The 16,682-nt window shown below is 30.9% G+C and overlaps 1 protein-coding gene across 1 annotated transcript; it reads right to left on the bottom strand.

Annotated features, from left to right (window-relative positions):
- LOC105175492 lies at window positions 393-3,519 on the bottom strand. The gene is made up of 3 exons (XM_011097941.2): window positions 1,432-3,519; window positions 1,136-1,226; window positions 393-797 (listed from the first exon to the last, which is right to left on the bottom strand). The coding sequence occupies exons 1-3, from the start codon at window positions 3,397-3,399 to the stop codon at window positions 607-609; spliced, it is 2,250 nt and encodes a 749-aa protein (XP_011096243.1). The 5' UTR covers window positions 3,400-3,519; the 3' UTR covers window positions 393-606.

Genomic DNA, 16,682 nt, shown 5'->3' with positions numbered 1-16,682 from the left:
GTTTTGCGGCTTCATAGATAAGAGATGAGTACTGCATTTGAACAGCAATACAGTACCAATTGATTCTTGCTCCATATATTTGAAGTGCTACGATGAAGAGAAACCATACCCTGTAATTCTTCAAGTCGCATATTTACTACCATATTTCTTTTTGAGGAAAATTACTATAATACTAACACTAATGCTGTATAATTAATATTATTAATCTCTACCGCCTCCATACTCATTTATTTGATCAGAGAAAAGAGTCGAGTTAAATAACGGGAGCACGCAGTCTGTTTCTCCTGGTTCCATTCCGTCGGAAAACATAAGATTGGTAATAAGATAACACGACAAGCAGAAAACGAGGCATATGGCAACATGCTTCCAATAGAAGGCTGAGCCTCACGGACTTACTGCAATAGAAACCTCTAGATGTGGATGTGGGCATTATTACTCAAAAAGTTTCTATAACAATATACTCAAATTAATGTTACCTCTTCGTTCTTCGATTTAAAATGGTTTGAACAAAGAGCAGAAGGCAACCAAAGGAAAAAGAGAGAATTGTGTTGGTGCAAAACTGTGACGGGGACCATAATTATTGATCTGATATTTTACTTCATATGCCTAAATGTACCAATATTCCAACTCAGATATACAGGAAGACAAGGCGTCTTGAAGCTGTGGATTTCCCGAGTCCATGTGAAGTGCGTCTTCGTATAATTGTCTGGCTTGCTGCAATAACTTGATCTTCTCTCTGCTATGCCTTGGTCTTAGTCGAGATCTGTGCTGCAATGTTGCACCCCATCTGAAAAGAGCTGCAACATACCAATTTCCACCACATCAGCATATACCCGATCAATCAAAATGAAAGTCTTGTATCTTCACTCTAGGATATAGAGTATTTTTAATGTAACTGTAATAACTGCCATTGCTCATTTTCAGCTGACTTGGACATTTTCTTAATGAGAGAAGCAGCAACAAAAATTTAAGGGGTTGGGTGTTTGATGTGTTGCATTATCTTTTTGTAGATAGGAGATGATATTGCAGTCTCCTTTGAACACAAGTGAATGATGTGTTGACTATCGTTTCGATAGGAGAAAACGGACCCTTAGTTAGCACGCAAGCAAACGTGGATAAGGCAGGTCTAACATACCATCAGGTGCATAAACGTTGCTCTTTGACATCATGGCATCAAATTTGTCTATGGCAGCCAAGAAAACCTTATCGGCATCACGAGCAGCACTCTGTGATATGGACGAAAGATCAAATAGAATTCTGAGTGAAACACTAAAAAGAATATTTAGAGAAAACTTCAAATGATATCTTCTGTCAGGTGGTATGGTGGAGGTAATATATCCATGCGTTTTAAGGGTATGCCGGGGAGATGATATGTGCTAAGGAACCTGAATGCGAACAAGAAAAGCTAGTCATATCCAAGAAAATACTCACAGGTCCGATATCTGCTATCAACTGTGCACGAAAAGAAAGGGCAAGGCCCCAATTATACAAGGCTCTCATATCATTCCCATCAATTGACAAGGCCAGTTTGTACTTTCTTCCTGCCTTAATGAGCAGCTCTTCACATTCTTCACAAGCATTCACAAGGGCTGCTGTAAGCTTGTCTTTATTAGCAAACTGATCATCAGACCTATTGAGTGATTTCCCCCACTCGTCATCCAACAATGGATTTGATCTTGCTAGTAGTGATCTCAATTCTCGACTCATTCTCAGTTTTAGTTCTCCGTGAAGAAGATACGTGTTTCCCAACTGGCCCACGGCCAATAAACTCATAGGCCTCATGTCTATTGCTTTCGAGAGTAATATTGCAGATTTATGTAGTGCATGCTCTGCACGACCATCATCAACTTGCTGTAACAAACAGCCCTTTGCTTCTTTCAAAAGATTATTAGCTTCTGCAACATACCTATTGAACTCCAAATCATCACCAAGTATTGAAGACGCAGAAGAATCAGATATTTGCTCATCTGTGGACTCTTGATTAGCAAAAGGATGTCTCTTTCTTTGACTGAACGTCCCTTTTTTATAAGAATATCTCTGAGACTCTCTTTGGTCCTCTTCTGTGTTCTCAAGGTGCAAATAATTTCTGTTCAGGGTTTCACGTTTCTGCTGTCGACCAAAAGAGGCTGCAGTCTTTATATGATTCATACTGATGCTAACATCCACAGAATTGTACGTGTTGTTCTGAGATGTTTCACTTTCATCCTGATAATCTTTCAAATATACTCGGTGGTTGTCGATGAATCTTGATGTCCTATTCCGGTAACTATAGATTGTCCGATCAGAAACTGTTTCAGCAGTATCATTTTCCTCAACTACATTCCTTATCTCATTATCAAAAGCTAAGTTTCCCATTCCAGCCCCATCAACAAAATCTTCAGCTCTATTTCGAGCTCTGGAAGTGCTATCAAAAGGAATTTCCAACATACTTGCACTCTTATTTTCCAAATTGCCATCCGGTGCAGATGTCAGATTTCTTTGTTTAAGGGGATTAATTAAGATGTTTTCTAGTTTATTATCATTTACCTGTACATCCATCATTTCCATCTTACCAGAGTCTCTCGTTTTAGCAGATTGTGAACCATCAAACTTCCCTCCAAACAGACCACCAAAATATTGAGAGACATTCAACCCAATTTCACCCGATTTCTTTCTTCGCCTTCCAGACTCATGAATCGAACCTCCCTCCTTTTCTTGTTTACCACCTAATACACTCTGTATACAACTTTCTACAAAATCTATAGCATTTCGGGAAAATATATCGGCAGATTCCATAACATCAACATAGCTTTCTAGATCACTCACGGTAACTTGATTGCACTCAATGCTTCTCCTAATACCATTCCTTATTTTAAGAACCTTGGCATTGTACCCCTTCAAATTATCCCCCAAATACCTGAAGTTCTCAATGGAACCTCTACAACTGTCGTCTATGAACTTTTTTCTACTCCCATTTAATCTCAATTCTTTCAAGTGGCCCCCTTTGACCAACCCAACCGAAAATCCAAGAGCAAATACAATAGCACAAGCTGGAAATACAACAATCGAGGAAACCTTAACTCGAGAAACTGCCAAAGCGCAAACAAATCCAAACAGATACACAAATACATACTTCTTATCACCAATTCCAAGAGAATTCAGAAAATTATCAAACTGATTTGACTGACCAGAATGGACTGAGTCACCGATGAGTTGAAAATCATCCCAGCCACCATAACCCAGTGATTGAGGAGATGCGGCAGAGTATAATCTTAGAGTCTTTAAACCATAACCACACTTTTTAGGGTGGATTCTGAAGAAATCATCACGGCTTTTATGTGTTTGTGAGAAGGAACAATTAGAAGAGAGGAGGTGGGGAGGAAATCGGAAAATGGGTTTCCTGTAAATTAGGGTTTGCATAATGGGACATGAGGAGATTACTTCAGCATCGATTGGAACTGAAAACCCCTCAAATACATTTGATCCTCTCCTGACTTATTATCGTTTGGCGATCAAAGTAGTTGAGAAAACTAACAGTGAAGAACCTGTTTTTGGTGAATATCATAATACACAAGGGTATTTTTGTCTTATTAATCCTGTACAAATAATTCAGGGTCTTGGCCCTAGACGAAGTGAATCAGTCCTTTTGGGCTTCAGTCTCAGGAGCAGCATCCTTATTGGGCCTTATTACGCCATCATGTTTTCTGGCCCAAATATTCTGTCACCGCATGAATACATAAATTACATTAGATAATTCAATATATATTTTTTTTTAAATCAAAGCGATATATTATTATTTTTTTAATAAATTAATAATGATCATTAGTATCAAATATTTATATTTAATAATAATCGATAACTATAACAATCAAAATAAAATAATATTTCAAACGTTGGTGGAATTCAAACTCATGATCTTAAAATCATGTGACCTCAAATTCATAAACTGAGCTCATGTATTCATAATCAACAATCTCTATTTCAATCAAATCTTTATCTTAGGTTCTAATTTTTCTTCCTTTTTAAGATAAGTGAATCGATAAACATTACATCACGAATTTAAATCATTAATAACCAATTTATCAATTATTGATATTAAATATTTATAATTAACAAATAACTACAACGCACACGCACCCGTGACCTTATAGTTACGGTGCCTTACTTTCACCTTAAAGAGCGCTAAGTTTATTTGAAGCTCTTATATCTTATAAAATATTTTAAATGTGTAAAAATATTTATTCTTATTTTAAAAGTATAACTTATAAAATGTTTGAATAATTAACATGACAAAGCTTATAAAAATATTATATTATTTGACATAATAAGCTCTCGATATTATAATAATAACCAAAAAAATCCATCAAAACTATTAGAATGTAAAATTATATAAGTAGATTACTTTGCTCCGAAGAGCGAGGGGGACCTCAAGGGTAAAAATATAATATTAACAAAATCATGAGTTTGATTTTGTTAAATAAATAAAAGTTGGGTGAAATAATTAAACCTTTTTTAGAAAAATTTACAAGATCCAACACATTTAATTTCAGAATCTTAAAAGCTATTAAAAAAGAAAATTGCCAAATAATAAACCAATTTAGTAATGAAAGACCCTACCCCTATTAGGCTCTCCCACAATATCTAATTTGGATCACACGTTATCTAATTTAGATATAAACAAAAATAAAATAAAACAAAATTCTTAGTGAAAAATATTTATAAGTGATTGCAACAATTAAACCACATATAATCAAACAGTAATTACAACAATAATTTGATAAGATGGTAACTCAAATTTCAAACCAACTGATTATTACCATAGAATACAAGTAACAACCAACATAATTGGTGGCACTGTATCTATAAATACGATAAACATTAGTGTCTGAATTAGTTCATTATTAACATTTTCTGGTTCTAAATTAGGCAATGGCTTCTAACTACAAATTAGCCAGTTTCGTTCTCTTCTCATTTACCCTTGCTGCCTTGCTACTTCCCCACCAATGTAAGTGCACAACTACCCACTATATATATCAATAACGTCTTAATCCAGTAGTTAATATTAAGGTTGAGATCTCATGAACACGTTTGAGGTATAAGTGCAGTAGTTAAATATATATGAAATATGTATTAAATTTTCATTTAATAATAATTAAATAGATAGACATATGTTTTTGTTTTAATTTTTGATGGACAGGTGTTGAGGAATTGAGTGAAAGGAAAAATGTGGAGAGAGGAGAAGTGGAAGTGGGCGAGAAATTTACTGTGTATGTGTGCAAGCACGAAACATGCACTGATGGGTCGGGTCATGACGTTGACTGCTGGTGTTGTAAGATTTTATCTAAATGTAGTGTTATTAAAGAAATCTGCGAGCGTTTCTGTCATGGATGATTATTATTTATATATATACATACACATATTTGCTTCTGCAATATTCACTAAATAATGTGGTTTTAAATGAAATTGAAGTGTCTCATTGCTTCATTACTTTGTGTCAATTGTAATTTCAGCTCATTTCAATTATTCTCAACCTCATTTTTCCAATTTTTAGTAAGCAAGAGAGAGAGTCCCAAAAGCCTCTAAGCTGAATGAGCGGCCCAAAATCAATTAAACTCTAGGGCTTGTCCCAAGTTAATATCGGGCCCCGCTAGGCAAGCCCAGCAAGGCTGCGTGTAGTGGCCGATGGTGGACACGTGTGCGGACCAGATGATGCCATTTCGTGCCCGTACGATAGCGTCAAAAACGATAAATAAGCGGATGGCCGATGGGTAATTTTTGTAATTCATTCCATCAAAATAACTAAATTATTTGAGTGATTAAGATCATAAAAAGAAAAAAAAGTAGCTAATATTTCGTAATTTAGATAAGTACACAACCAACCTAGTTAAATTCAAATCATTGATAACTCAGTACAATAATATTTTATGAAATTCAATCAAGAAATGAGTCGAGAATTCAACAATACTGATATAAAAATGAAAACTCACTTAAAAATATTGAAACTTGAAAATTGACCCAAGTCCTTAAAATTTCGAAAAAACCACCCTTAATTGAAAATATTAAAAAAAAAAATGAAAGAAAGAAAAGTAAGTTAAGATATTTATACTTTAGTGATGCTCATACCATTAGGATATAACTCAACTTTTTTTATTAAAAAGCTATATTTATATCTATATTATTATAAAGTGAAGAGGGGTTTGTAGACTTAAAAATGGTAATTTTGATACCATTATATCAAATTATTTTAATATAAAAAATATTCATCAACTTCCCAAAGTCATGTTAGCTACTCAATCAAGTTCATTTAGAAAAATAGTTCCATGTAATTTTGTCCCATTTTGTTTAGGCTTATTGATAATTGAAATTGAAATAACATATTAATATTTATTTTTCATGTAAATATGATTATCGTTATCAATATAACATATATCATATAAAGTATTAATTTAGATAGCCGCACAATTTGTCTGATCGAATTGAACTTATTGCTGACTCAGTCAAATGAATTAACAATTTGAGAATAAAAAGTAGTCTGATGAATAGGATCAGATATTATAGAAATTCGTAATTATTTAGTATCCTTAATAGGATTGGTATGTTTGGAAGAAAATCAACAATCGGATTAAGGTTGAATATTATTGACATTCTCAAAATAAAATTTTTGGCTTTTAGATAAGAAAAAACACTCATTTTTTTTTTATCTATAAATATATGAGAAAATTAAAAACATTAGTAATGAGTGTCAATTCATTACAAGTTTTATCTATGGCTTTTCATAACTCAGCCCAAATCATTCTCTTCTCACTCGCCCTCCTTGCTTTGTTAACTCCTCACCAATGTAAGTATAAACTTATAAACTAATCTTGATTTATTTTTATAAATATATATATATATATATTCAAATATTTCAAAAAATGATTTAATATATTCATAGTGTTGAAAATTTTCATTTAATAATAATTGAATATACAGACATACGTTTTTGGTTTAATTTAGGGTTTGGATTTGATGAACAGGCGTTGAGGAATTGAGTGAAAGGAAAAATGTGGAGAGAGCAGAAGTGGAAGAGGGCGAGAAAATTACTCTGTATGCGTGCAAGCGTGACAAGTGCACAATTGGTCCTGGTCGTGATGTTGACTGCTGGTGTTGTAAGATTTTATCTAAATGTAGTTTTACTGAGAAAATTTGTGAGGAATTCTGTCATGAATGATTATTAGTTATATCTCCACACACTCATATTTGCTTCTGCAATATGTAAATGTATTCACTAAATAATGTGGTTTTAAATTAAATTGAAGTCTCTCATTACTTCATTAGCATCTATTAATTGTAATTTCAGCAATAAATATTTTTTTATATTTTAAAATATAAAATAGATAATAATATGTAAAAAAATAAAAGAAGAAAAGGAAAAAATTGTGAAATATTAATAAATTTTCTATATTATATTTTTGAAACAAAAGAAAAAAGTGAAATATATAAACACATAATGAGAACAATTAATAGTTGGTTCATAAATTCTTTTTCTATATTATATTATACAATTTATAAGTCGTTCAATTCTTATTTTGAATTTATTTTATAAAATATTAATAAATTTTATTTATTTAATATAAAGTCATTAGAATCATTGCCGATAAAATAAAGCCTCCAAATAAGTCGTTTGAGTAAATAAAACCATAAAAAGATTAAAAGAATATCCCAAAAGCCGCCAAGCTGATGTGGGGTATAATGTAATGGGCTAGGCCTGTACCCTAAGATGAATGGGCCGTCCAAAACTCAAGGGGTTGTCCCAATGTAAAAATTGGGCCAGTCTAGGCAAGCCCAGGAAGGCCGCATGTAGTCGCGGATGGTTCACACGTGTATGGACCATATGAGGCCCGTCCATGAACGCACGATAGAGTTTATATGATTATACCCCTGTACTTTTTAAAATGAAACAAGTTACCTTATTCATTTTAAAAATCATAGGAGGGGTAAATTTGTTGTATTTTATAAAATATAGGAAGATAAATCGCTATTTATTTTTTCATAAGGGGGTAATTTGTTCATTTGCGATATCACAAGGGGGTTGCTTGTATTTTTCCCAACAAATCCTCTACATTTGTTAATAAATTTTATTTAATTTTATATGAAGTCATTTAAAAATGATTTTCCTAAATCATTGCTTCAATTTCTTGAACCAAAATCTACCCTCTAGATGGATTATTTTGAGTAAATTATAATAGAATACAAGTTATAATAATTAAAATCATTAGAAAAAAGGAATATATAGTAATTTGTAATTTTGGTAGCCAAACAATTGGTCTGTCAAATTCAACTCATTGGTGAGTCAGTCAAATTAATTAACAATTTGGGAATAAAATGTACTGTGATCAATAGGATCAAATATTATAGATTACAAGTCATTCGATTTCATAATTATTTAGTATGCATAATTGGGTAGTTATATTTGGAAGAAAATTTGTTGAATTTCATTGACATTCTCAAAATAAAATTTGTGGCTTCTAAATAAGAAAAAATACTCAAAATATTATCTATAAATATATGAGAAAATTAAACATTAGTAATTAGTGAAAATTCATTACAAGTTTTATCGATGGCTTCTCATAAATCACCCCAAATCATTATCTTCTCACTCATCCTCGTTGCTTTGTTATCTCCTCATGAATGTAAGTATAACTTATAAACTAATTTTGATTTTTTTTTAAAAGTAAAAATACGCTTTATTATATATATATATTCAAATATTAAAATTAAATGATTTAATATATTCATAATGCTGAAATTTTGTTTAAACAGGCTTGGAGAATTTGAGAGGGAGGAAAATCATGGGGGACGAGAAATTGGTGATGACAAGCGTGGGGCAAATAGGGAAGAAAATTATCATAGGCGGGTGAGACAAGCGGACCTGCCAGGAACATGCGGAGTGCTGGTGTTGTCTTCAACAGCAGTGTTATGCTACTAGATTAGACTGCGACAAGAACTGTCCTCACTAGGATAGTGTACAATTACGATTCCCCCCCTCTCTCTCTCTCTCTCTCTCACACACACACACACACTTAAGTGTGTTTGATTTGCATTGGCATTTGACAATAAATTAAAAGTCTCTCGTTGATTATGATTTTGCTGTGTTAATTAACTTTTGAGCACTTACGTCGAAATATTTTGTATTCCTTATTACATTATTACATATGTGTCAAATGTAAGAAAAAAGAATAATTTTTAATATATAATTAGCAAGAATTATATAGGATTCGTGTGCATCTGCAAATGAATATAAAATAAAAGATCTTAAAATGGCATCAAGTAGGTTAATTATGTTGAAGATGATATAATTATCAAAATTTTGAGTTTTTAGTAAACATAATAATAATATATTACTTAACTTAAAAAAGTATTTAGTTTTTTTTTCATTTTTGAACGTTATAAAAAAATCTGAAGGGACTAAAGATGGTAATATCATTTTCAACTTACCAAAACATAAAAATTACTTTTTATGTATAGAAAATGCCTAATTTGATAATTTTACAAATTTAAAGAACTAAAACAAACTTGAATTGATAATTTTGTTCTCCAAAAAATGAAAATTTTACCATATTTTTGGAAAAAATGGTCAGAGAAACTAAATTAAGACAAAAACAAAAGTTTAGAAATGTTAAAATAAAAATTAATGAATATAAGGGGCTAAACTGAATTTAAATGCAAACTTAAAGGACCAACATACTATTTACCCTTCCAATCATTGATTATATAACTTTAGATTATTTTTAAATGTAACCTTAAAAGTGATTAGGGAAAAATTACGCTTCGCACATATTTTACCTACTTAATTGCATGACCATATTAACAAACACTTCACATAATTAATCGATTGGTAAAATCAACGACGTCTAGTTTAGTTGGCGAAGTTGAGGCCAAATCATAGGTTCGAGTCCCATCAACTCGTCTATTTTAAATAATAGTTGTTGATGTATAGTAATAATTATTATTGGTCAATTACACATATTTGATATTGATAATTAATGTATATTAATTACTATGATTGGAATTCATAAAATAATCGTCACTTATTAACTCAAAAAAAGAAAAAAGAAACGGTTGGGTAAAATTTGGCAAAAAAAATCATAGAACAATTTGAAAGCTTATATGGTATCCACTTAATTTCTCAAAAAATTGCAAGCAATATCTCTGTAATCAGTACTGAATAAAATAAATGGTCTGTCAATAAGGAAATTAGTAAAGTTCTTAGCCCAATTCTGGAGCTATAAATATATATATCAAACATCAGATCATGAAAATCATTACAAATACTTGTCCCGATTCTTGACAATGGCTTCACGTAATTTAGCCTGTTTCATTCTCTTTTCATTGATCCTGGCTACTTTGTTAGTCTCTTATGAATGTAAGAACATACCTGTCAACTCTATACATATAAATGAAACCTTGATTTTTGTCGAATACGTGTGTTTGCCGACTTTAATTGTCGTTGATTATTTTCATTTCCACAATAATTTCGACGTCTAAATGTTTTTTTCAAACAGGCTCTGATTCTTGGAGTGGAGGAAGAAAAACTTTGAAGGACGAAAAATGGGTGATGCGCGGCGACGTGAGAGGCGACAATAATAAAAATGTGGCGTGCTATAGGTCGACAAGTTGCATTGAAGGGCGACGGCAGTGCTGGTGTTGTCCCCATGTATTTTATAGCAAATGTTATGATACTAGGCTGTTCTGTAACACACATTGTACTTAGATTTCAAACTCAAATCTCCTTCTTCCAGAAATAAAATTTTGGCCACCAATATCTCTATAATCATTCCTCAATAAAACATTTGGTATTTTAACTTAAGGAAGTTATGTAGTAAAGTTCTTAGCATAATGCTGGAGCTATAAATATAACAAATATTAGGATAAGAATTCATTAATAAGATTAAATGGCAAGTATTTTAATGGAGGTTATTCAAAATAGAAAAGGATAAATTACGTTGATATCCCTTCTGATATTAGACTAAAATACACAAATACCGGTCTGCTTAATGGGATGGTCACTTCACTTAATTAATTGGGATGGTAAAATTTGGAAAAAAATCAGCCAACATTTTGGAGAGATTATAGAGTATCCACTTAAATCTCACAATTTTGACATCTTCATAATCATTACTCAATAATATATTATTGAAAATCTTAGCCCACCGCTGGGGCTGTAAATATAAATATAACAAACATTAGTATATGAAATCCACTACAAATAGAATTGTTGATTCTCGTAAAAAATGGGTTCCCATAACCTAGCATGTTTCATTCTCTTCTCAGTGATTCTGGCTGCTTTGTTTGTCCCTTATGAATGTAACTATACAATCCTGTATAATTAATCTCTCTCTCTCTCTCTCTCTATATATATATATATATATATATGTGTGTGTGTGTAAAAATGAAAGTTTTATTATTTTTCTTGAAATATATGGATATTTATGCATGTTTATATGTGTATGTGTTGCGTATCTTTAATTTTTTGACAAGTCGTTGTGTAGGATCTGATTGTTGTAATATAGTCTCGTATAGGTGACTTTGATCAAACCACGTAAATTCTTTTGTGTTTTCTTTAATATTCTTGGAATCCGTTTAAACAGGCTCTGATTCTTGGAGTGGAGGAAGAAAACTTATGGGCGATGAAATATCGGGGATGCGCAGCGGTGATGCGAGAGGCCAAGGAGAAGCTACCGCCTGCTTTAAGTCGACGATGAGTTGCGGTCACCTGGGGCGGACGTGCTGGTGTTGTCAAATTTTTCAACGACGCAAATGCTATACTTTTAGATTAACATGTGATGAAAAGTGTGACAGTCAATTTCAAAAGTATTGATTGTGGTGTTTGGATAATTAATTATATAAATGTAAATTTTAATTTTTTAATTAATAAGAGAATATTTATAATTATGTCCCATCTCATGAAGGTAAATAGAAATTAATTATAAATTGATTTGAAATAATTTTGTTGGATTCGGACTTTTTTTTTTAAAGGAATTTATGGAAAAATAAAGCTAAATAATGTCTCATTTGGACATAGTTAGCTTGGTGAAGTTTGATAGAAAATTACCCAATATTTTGGACAGAAGATATTACATCAACTTAGCATTCGTTTGGTAAAGGGAAGTGAAACAGGGAGGAGGAAAAAAATAACAATTTTTTTAAAAATTGTTTGATATGATTGAAAAAGAAGTAAATTTTATATAATTTTACTTATTCGGTATGAGAAAAATAGATTGATAAGAAAATATTATTTTTTTATAATTTTATTGAATAACAATTCTCTTTAATTTGTATTAGTAAACAAAAAAATTAATATTATATTAAAATAATTATATACAAAAAATTTAAAAATCTTTTACTAAAAATATTTATCAAACAAGAACAAAAAAATTTTTTTATTAATAAAAATATTTATCATTGACTTCGATGCAATAATTTTTTATTTTTTTTATTCTTTTCTTTGACAAATTATGTACGTACAGTATTATCAGCGGAAATGAGAAAACAATTGGAAGATAATTATATATATATATAAGGTAATATAATAAAATAAAATATACACTTTTTTTTTTATCATATACTTTTCCTTTTCCGCTTAATTTTGTACAAAAACAAAATTAGCTAGACTCTGTAGGGGTTTTATATGTATCGAATTTTACTTCCCCTCCATCTTTTTCTTCAAACCACTTTTCACCCGAACCAACTCTTACATCTCAAAAATTGGCAAATAATATCTCTACTAGTTAGTGTGGCATAATTTATGCATGTACGAAATAATTAATTTAAATTATGCCTTTTGAATTTATAATTTCAGTAATTGATTATACAACTGTATATCATAGTTTAATTTCAAATTGGTTTTATATTATTTGGTTTTGGTATAATTTAATGGGTATAATAGACAAGTAGATTGATAAAAATAATTAAAACTACAAATGATAGGTTTTACCAAAAATATGGTTTCGATAGAATTTATGCCAAAGTAATTATTGAAAAATCTGGAAACATAGATTATATAGTTGGCATAATTAATTGGGCAGGCAAATTTGGTAAAAAAATCACTGAATATTTTGGATAGATTATATGGCATCCACTTAAATTTCACAATTTGCCAACCAATATTTGTACAATCATTACTCAATAAAACATTTGGAATCCAAATACAGAAATTAGGAAAGTTCTTAGGGCAATGGTGGAGCTATAAATATAACAAATATTAGCATTGCAAATACTTTTTCTTGATTATTGCCAATGGCTTCACATAACTTAGCCCATTTCATTCTCTTTTCATTCATCCTCACTGCTTTGTTGGTCCCCCACCAATGTAAGTATAGACCTATACTCTATACATTTATAAATAAAATCTTCTTTTTTCCTTTTTTTTGAACTAATTCTACCTGGCACACTATGTGTGTGAAAAAATATTTAAAAATTATAAATAATTAATATTTTTATTGATAAATTGGTTATCAATCGTGGGATACTGGCTTCAAAAATATCAAAGTGCCAAAAGTTGGTAAAGTTTGCGGGTACCTTAGTAAATTCATTAAAAGATATTGAAATTACTATTATAATAAAATTTTATTAAAGGGAAGAACTGAGTTAACGGGTAAATTGAATATCGAAATTCTCTTTTGTAATGGTATATATATATAGGAAAAAATGCAATTTACCCCCTTGTTATTTGAGAAATAAGTAAAAAAAACCTTTGTGAAAATAAAATACTAAATTACCCCCTGTGTTTTGGAATAAGGAACAAATTACCCCTCAATCTAAACCATAAATAGGGGGTAATTTACTTCTTTTTTTAAAACAAAAGAGGGTAATTTGCTAATTCTTTTTTTTATAGAGAGGTATTTGCTCATTTCACATATCACATGGGTTAAATTGCACTTAACCATATATATATATATGTATAAATTGAGTGTTTTTTTTTTTTAAATTTTGTGATAAATTGTAATATATAACCTGATTATTGTAAAATATCCTGTCCTCGTTGGCAGGCATAGATCTCATAAATGAAACGGCATAAATTTTTGTGTGTTTTATTTCTTGTTTAAATTTATTTGATTATGTTCCATTTCCACAATATTCCCACCTCCCCATCAATGTAAGTGCATAAATTTGAAATATACATACATACATACATATATATATATATATATATTAAAATCTTTCTTTAATAATGAAATAATTTTCTTTTTATTTGAACAGGCTTTGAGCATTTGATTGCACGTAAAAAAGTTATGGGAGGGGAATTAGTAAAAGTGGAAGAAGGCAAGAAATTGACTCTGTTTGTGTGCAAGCGGGACACATGCCTTGATTCAAAACGCCGTGAAGTCATGTGCTGGTGCTGTAAGATTATACGTAAATGTTGGTATTCTCCACAAAGTTGTGATAATAATTGTCATCCATAAATTGCAATATTCACTAAATAATGTGATTTCTCATTTCATGATTTATCCACACCTAAAAACATAGAACTTTCATCGATTCATATGGACTTTCTTTTTTACAAATCACACTTTTCAACTGCTTAAATGAATGTCATTTTATGTTTTATTTTTATTTTCAAATACTGATTACAGTTAAAGTTACGGGTTCGTGTTTCAAATGAATGTGCAGGTGTTAACGATTGACCATCACTTCAATATAAAATTTTATTAGCTCTCAATAATGTCTCATCTCATATGTTCTACCACGAGAAGACTAAGACTAGTTCTCAATCATATTGTCAAAACTCAAATACTTGTGGGAATGTAAGAATTATATTTAGAATCGATATAAAAATTTATCTCAACGTAAATTTTTTTCTTAATGTGCCGAATGAAGAAAGCCAATGACTATGAATAATTATAAAGATTTAACTGTTGTAAAAGATTAAATAATCTAGTAAATTTTTAACATTACTGTAAATGTAATTATAAATAGACTACTGAATATATAAAATATAATCATCAAATATTTATTAAACCCCATAAAATAATAATTAAATTATTGTAATAACGATATATAATTTAAACAAAATATTAAAAATAATTTGATAATTAAAAAAAATTAAAGCTTATTTCTGAGACGGCAACCTCAGCTGCTTGTTCGGATTATGGAAAGCAGCGCCGAGCAGGAGCAGATCATCTGCCGTGTATTATTTCCTTTTGATGATTCAACCTTTCCCGGGATCTTTCCCGGGATCCTTCGGTGTGTTGTGCGTCCCGCTCCGCTTGAATGTAAATGTGTCATCTTCTTTGAATGTGTTGCACAAAGCATGTGTCATCTTAAAATTTGGAATTAAGGCTTTATGAACTTAATTCCAAACAAAAGGTTGAACCTTTGCGACAGAGCATCGTCATGATAGAAAGCTTTTGGACTTGAGTCATTTTGATGCATTGTGTGTAGTGACTTGTGTTGCGTGTTATATGTATTTAATGTTGTATAGAATGAATTATAATGTGATGGAAATCCTTTTTAATTGGCATAAATAGGTATAAGCCTATAAATTATAATTTGTTGGTTTGAACATTATGGGTTTTGATATTGATTAATTTCCTGACAGCCTGCAGTTAACCATATTGTTTTTGGAGCAATTTAGCCAATTTAAAATAAAAGAATAATCTTGTAGTTTCACATTGGATTAGTCCATCGAAGTGCACAAAGCCCAGATTTTGCAGACACTTACGCGTATTGATCCTAAACGCATTTAAAGTTTAAATTCGTTATCGACTTTTAATTTGGAATTCAATTATTAATCAATTTATTTTAGATTTAATTTATTCAAAAATTTTTAGACCAACAATTATATGAATGAAACAAAAAAATTGATTCCTGAGGAGACGAATAAACTGAAGAAAACTACAACAACATAGTTGGTTGGTTGTGAGAGGCAGGGGTCAGGTTATGGGCGTTGGCTGGTTTGGCGTCAGTAATGTGGTGATCCATGTAAGAATGCCCACAAATCTCACGTAGGCGGTATTTGTGGTGCAGATGATGTAGAACGCTCATGCAAAACAACTCAGACTCTTGTGGCAAACAACATGTCTACAATATCTTAAATCTTTAACAATTTGTTATTGGTATCGCAGTGGGATTAAAAATTCTAAAATATTTTAAATTTTACCATAGCTATGTTTGGGTTCAAAAGACATTGGACAAATAGACCAAATAGTATAAAAGATTACGTTTATACTCGAAACACAGATTTCATATACTTAATCGCATGGCCAGACGTGCACATCACATAATTAATTGGCTTGGTAAGAATTGGCAAAAGAAAATCACTGAATATTTTGGACAGATTACATTGTAACAATTTAGATGTCAAAACTTGGTGAGCAATTACTACTCAATAAAACATTTATTTTATAAATAAGGAAAGTAGTAAAGTTCTTAGCCCAATTCTGGAGCTATAAATATAAAACCAACTTTCATGAAATTCATTTTACAAATATTTTTCTTGATTCTTGTCAATGGCTTCGCACAATCTAGTATGTTCCATTCTTTTCTCATTCATCCTCACTCTCTTGTTAGTCCCTTATGAATGTAAGTATAAACTTACAAACTCTTTACATAGATAAATGAAATCTTTATTCTTTTTTAATATATGAATATTTATACATGTTGGGTATTTTTAATTTTGTGACAAGCCATATATATATATATATATATTTCTTTTTGTGACA

The sequence above is a fragment of the Sesamum indicum genome, linkage group LG12 (assembly GCF_000512975.1).
Source record: "Sesamum indicum cultivar Zhongzhi No. 13 linkage group LG12, S_indicum_v1.0, whole genome shotgun sequence".
NCBI classification, from domain to species: domain Eukaryota; kingdom Viridiplantae; phylum Streptophyta; class Magnoliopsida; order Lamiales; family Pedaliaceae; genus Sesamum; species Sesamum indicum.
The sequence above is the reverse complement of the archived record's forward strand: the minus strand, read 5'-3'. Positions and strand labels throughout refer to the sequence as shown.

What these genes read in the sequence shown, in the direction of transcription:
- LOC105175492 (XM_011097941.2), bottom strand. Translation starts at nt 3,399, where the DNA reads ATGCAAACCCTAATTTACAGGAAACCCATTTTCCGATTTCCTCCCCAC. An exon ending in TGATAGCAGATATCGGACCT is followed by an intron (nt 1,227 to 1,431) that starts GTGAGTATTTTC and finishes TCCATATCACAG; the next exon opens with AGTGCTGCTCGTGATGCCGA. An exon ending in CAACGTTTATGCACCTGATG is followed by an intron (nt 798 to 1,135) that starts GTATGTTAGACC and finishes GGTATGTTGCAG; the next exon opens with CTCTTTTCAGATGGGGTGCA.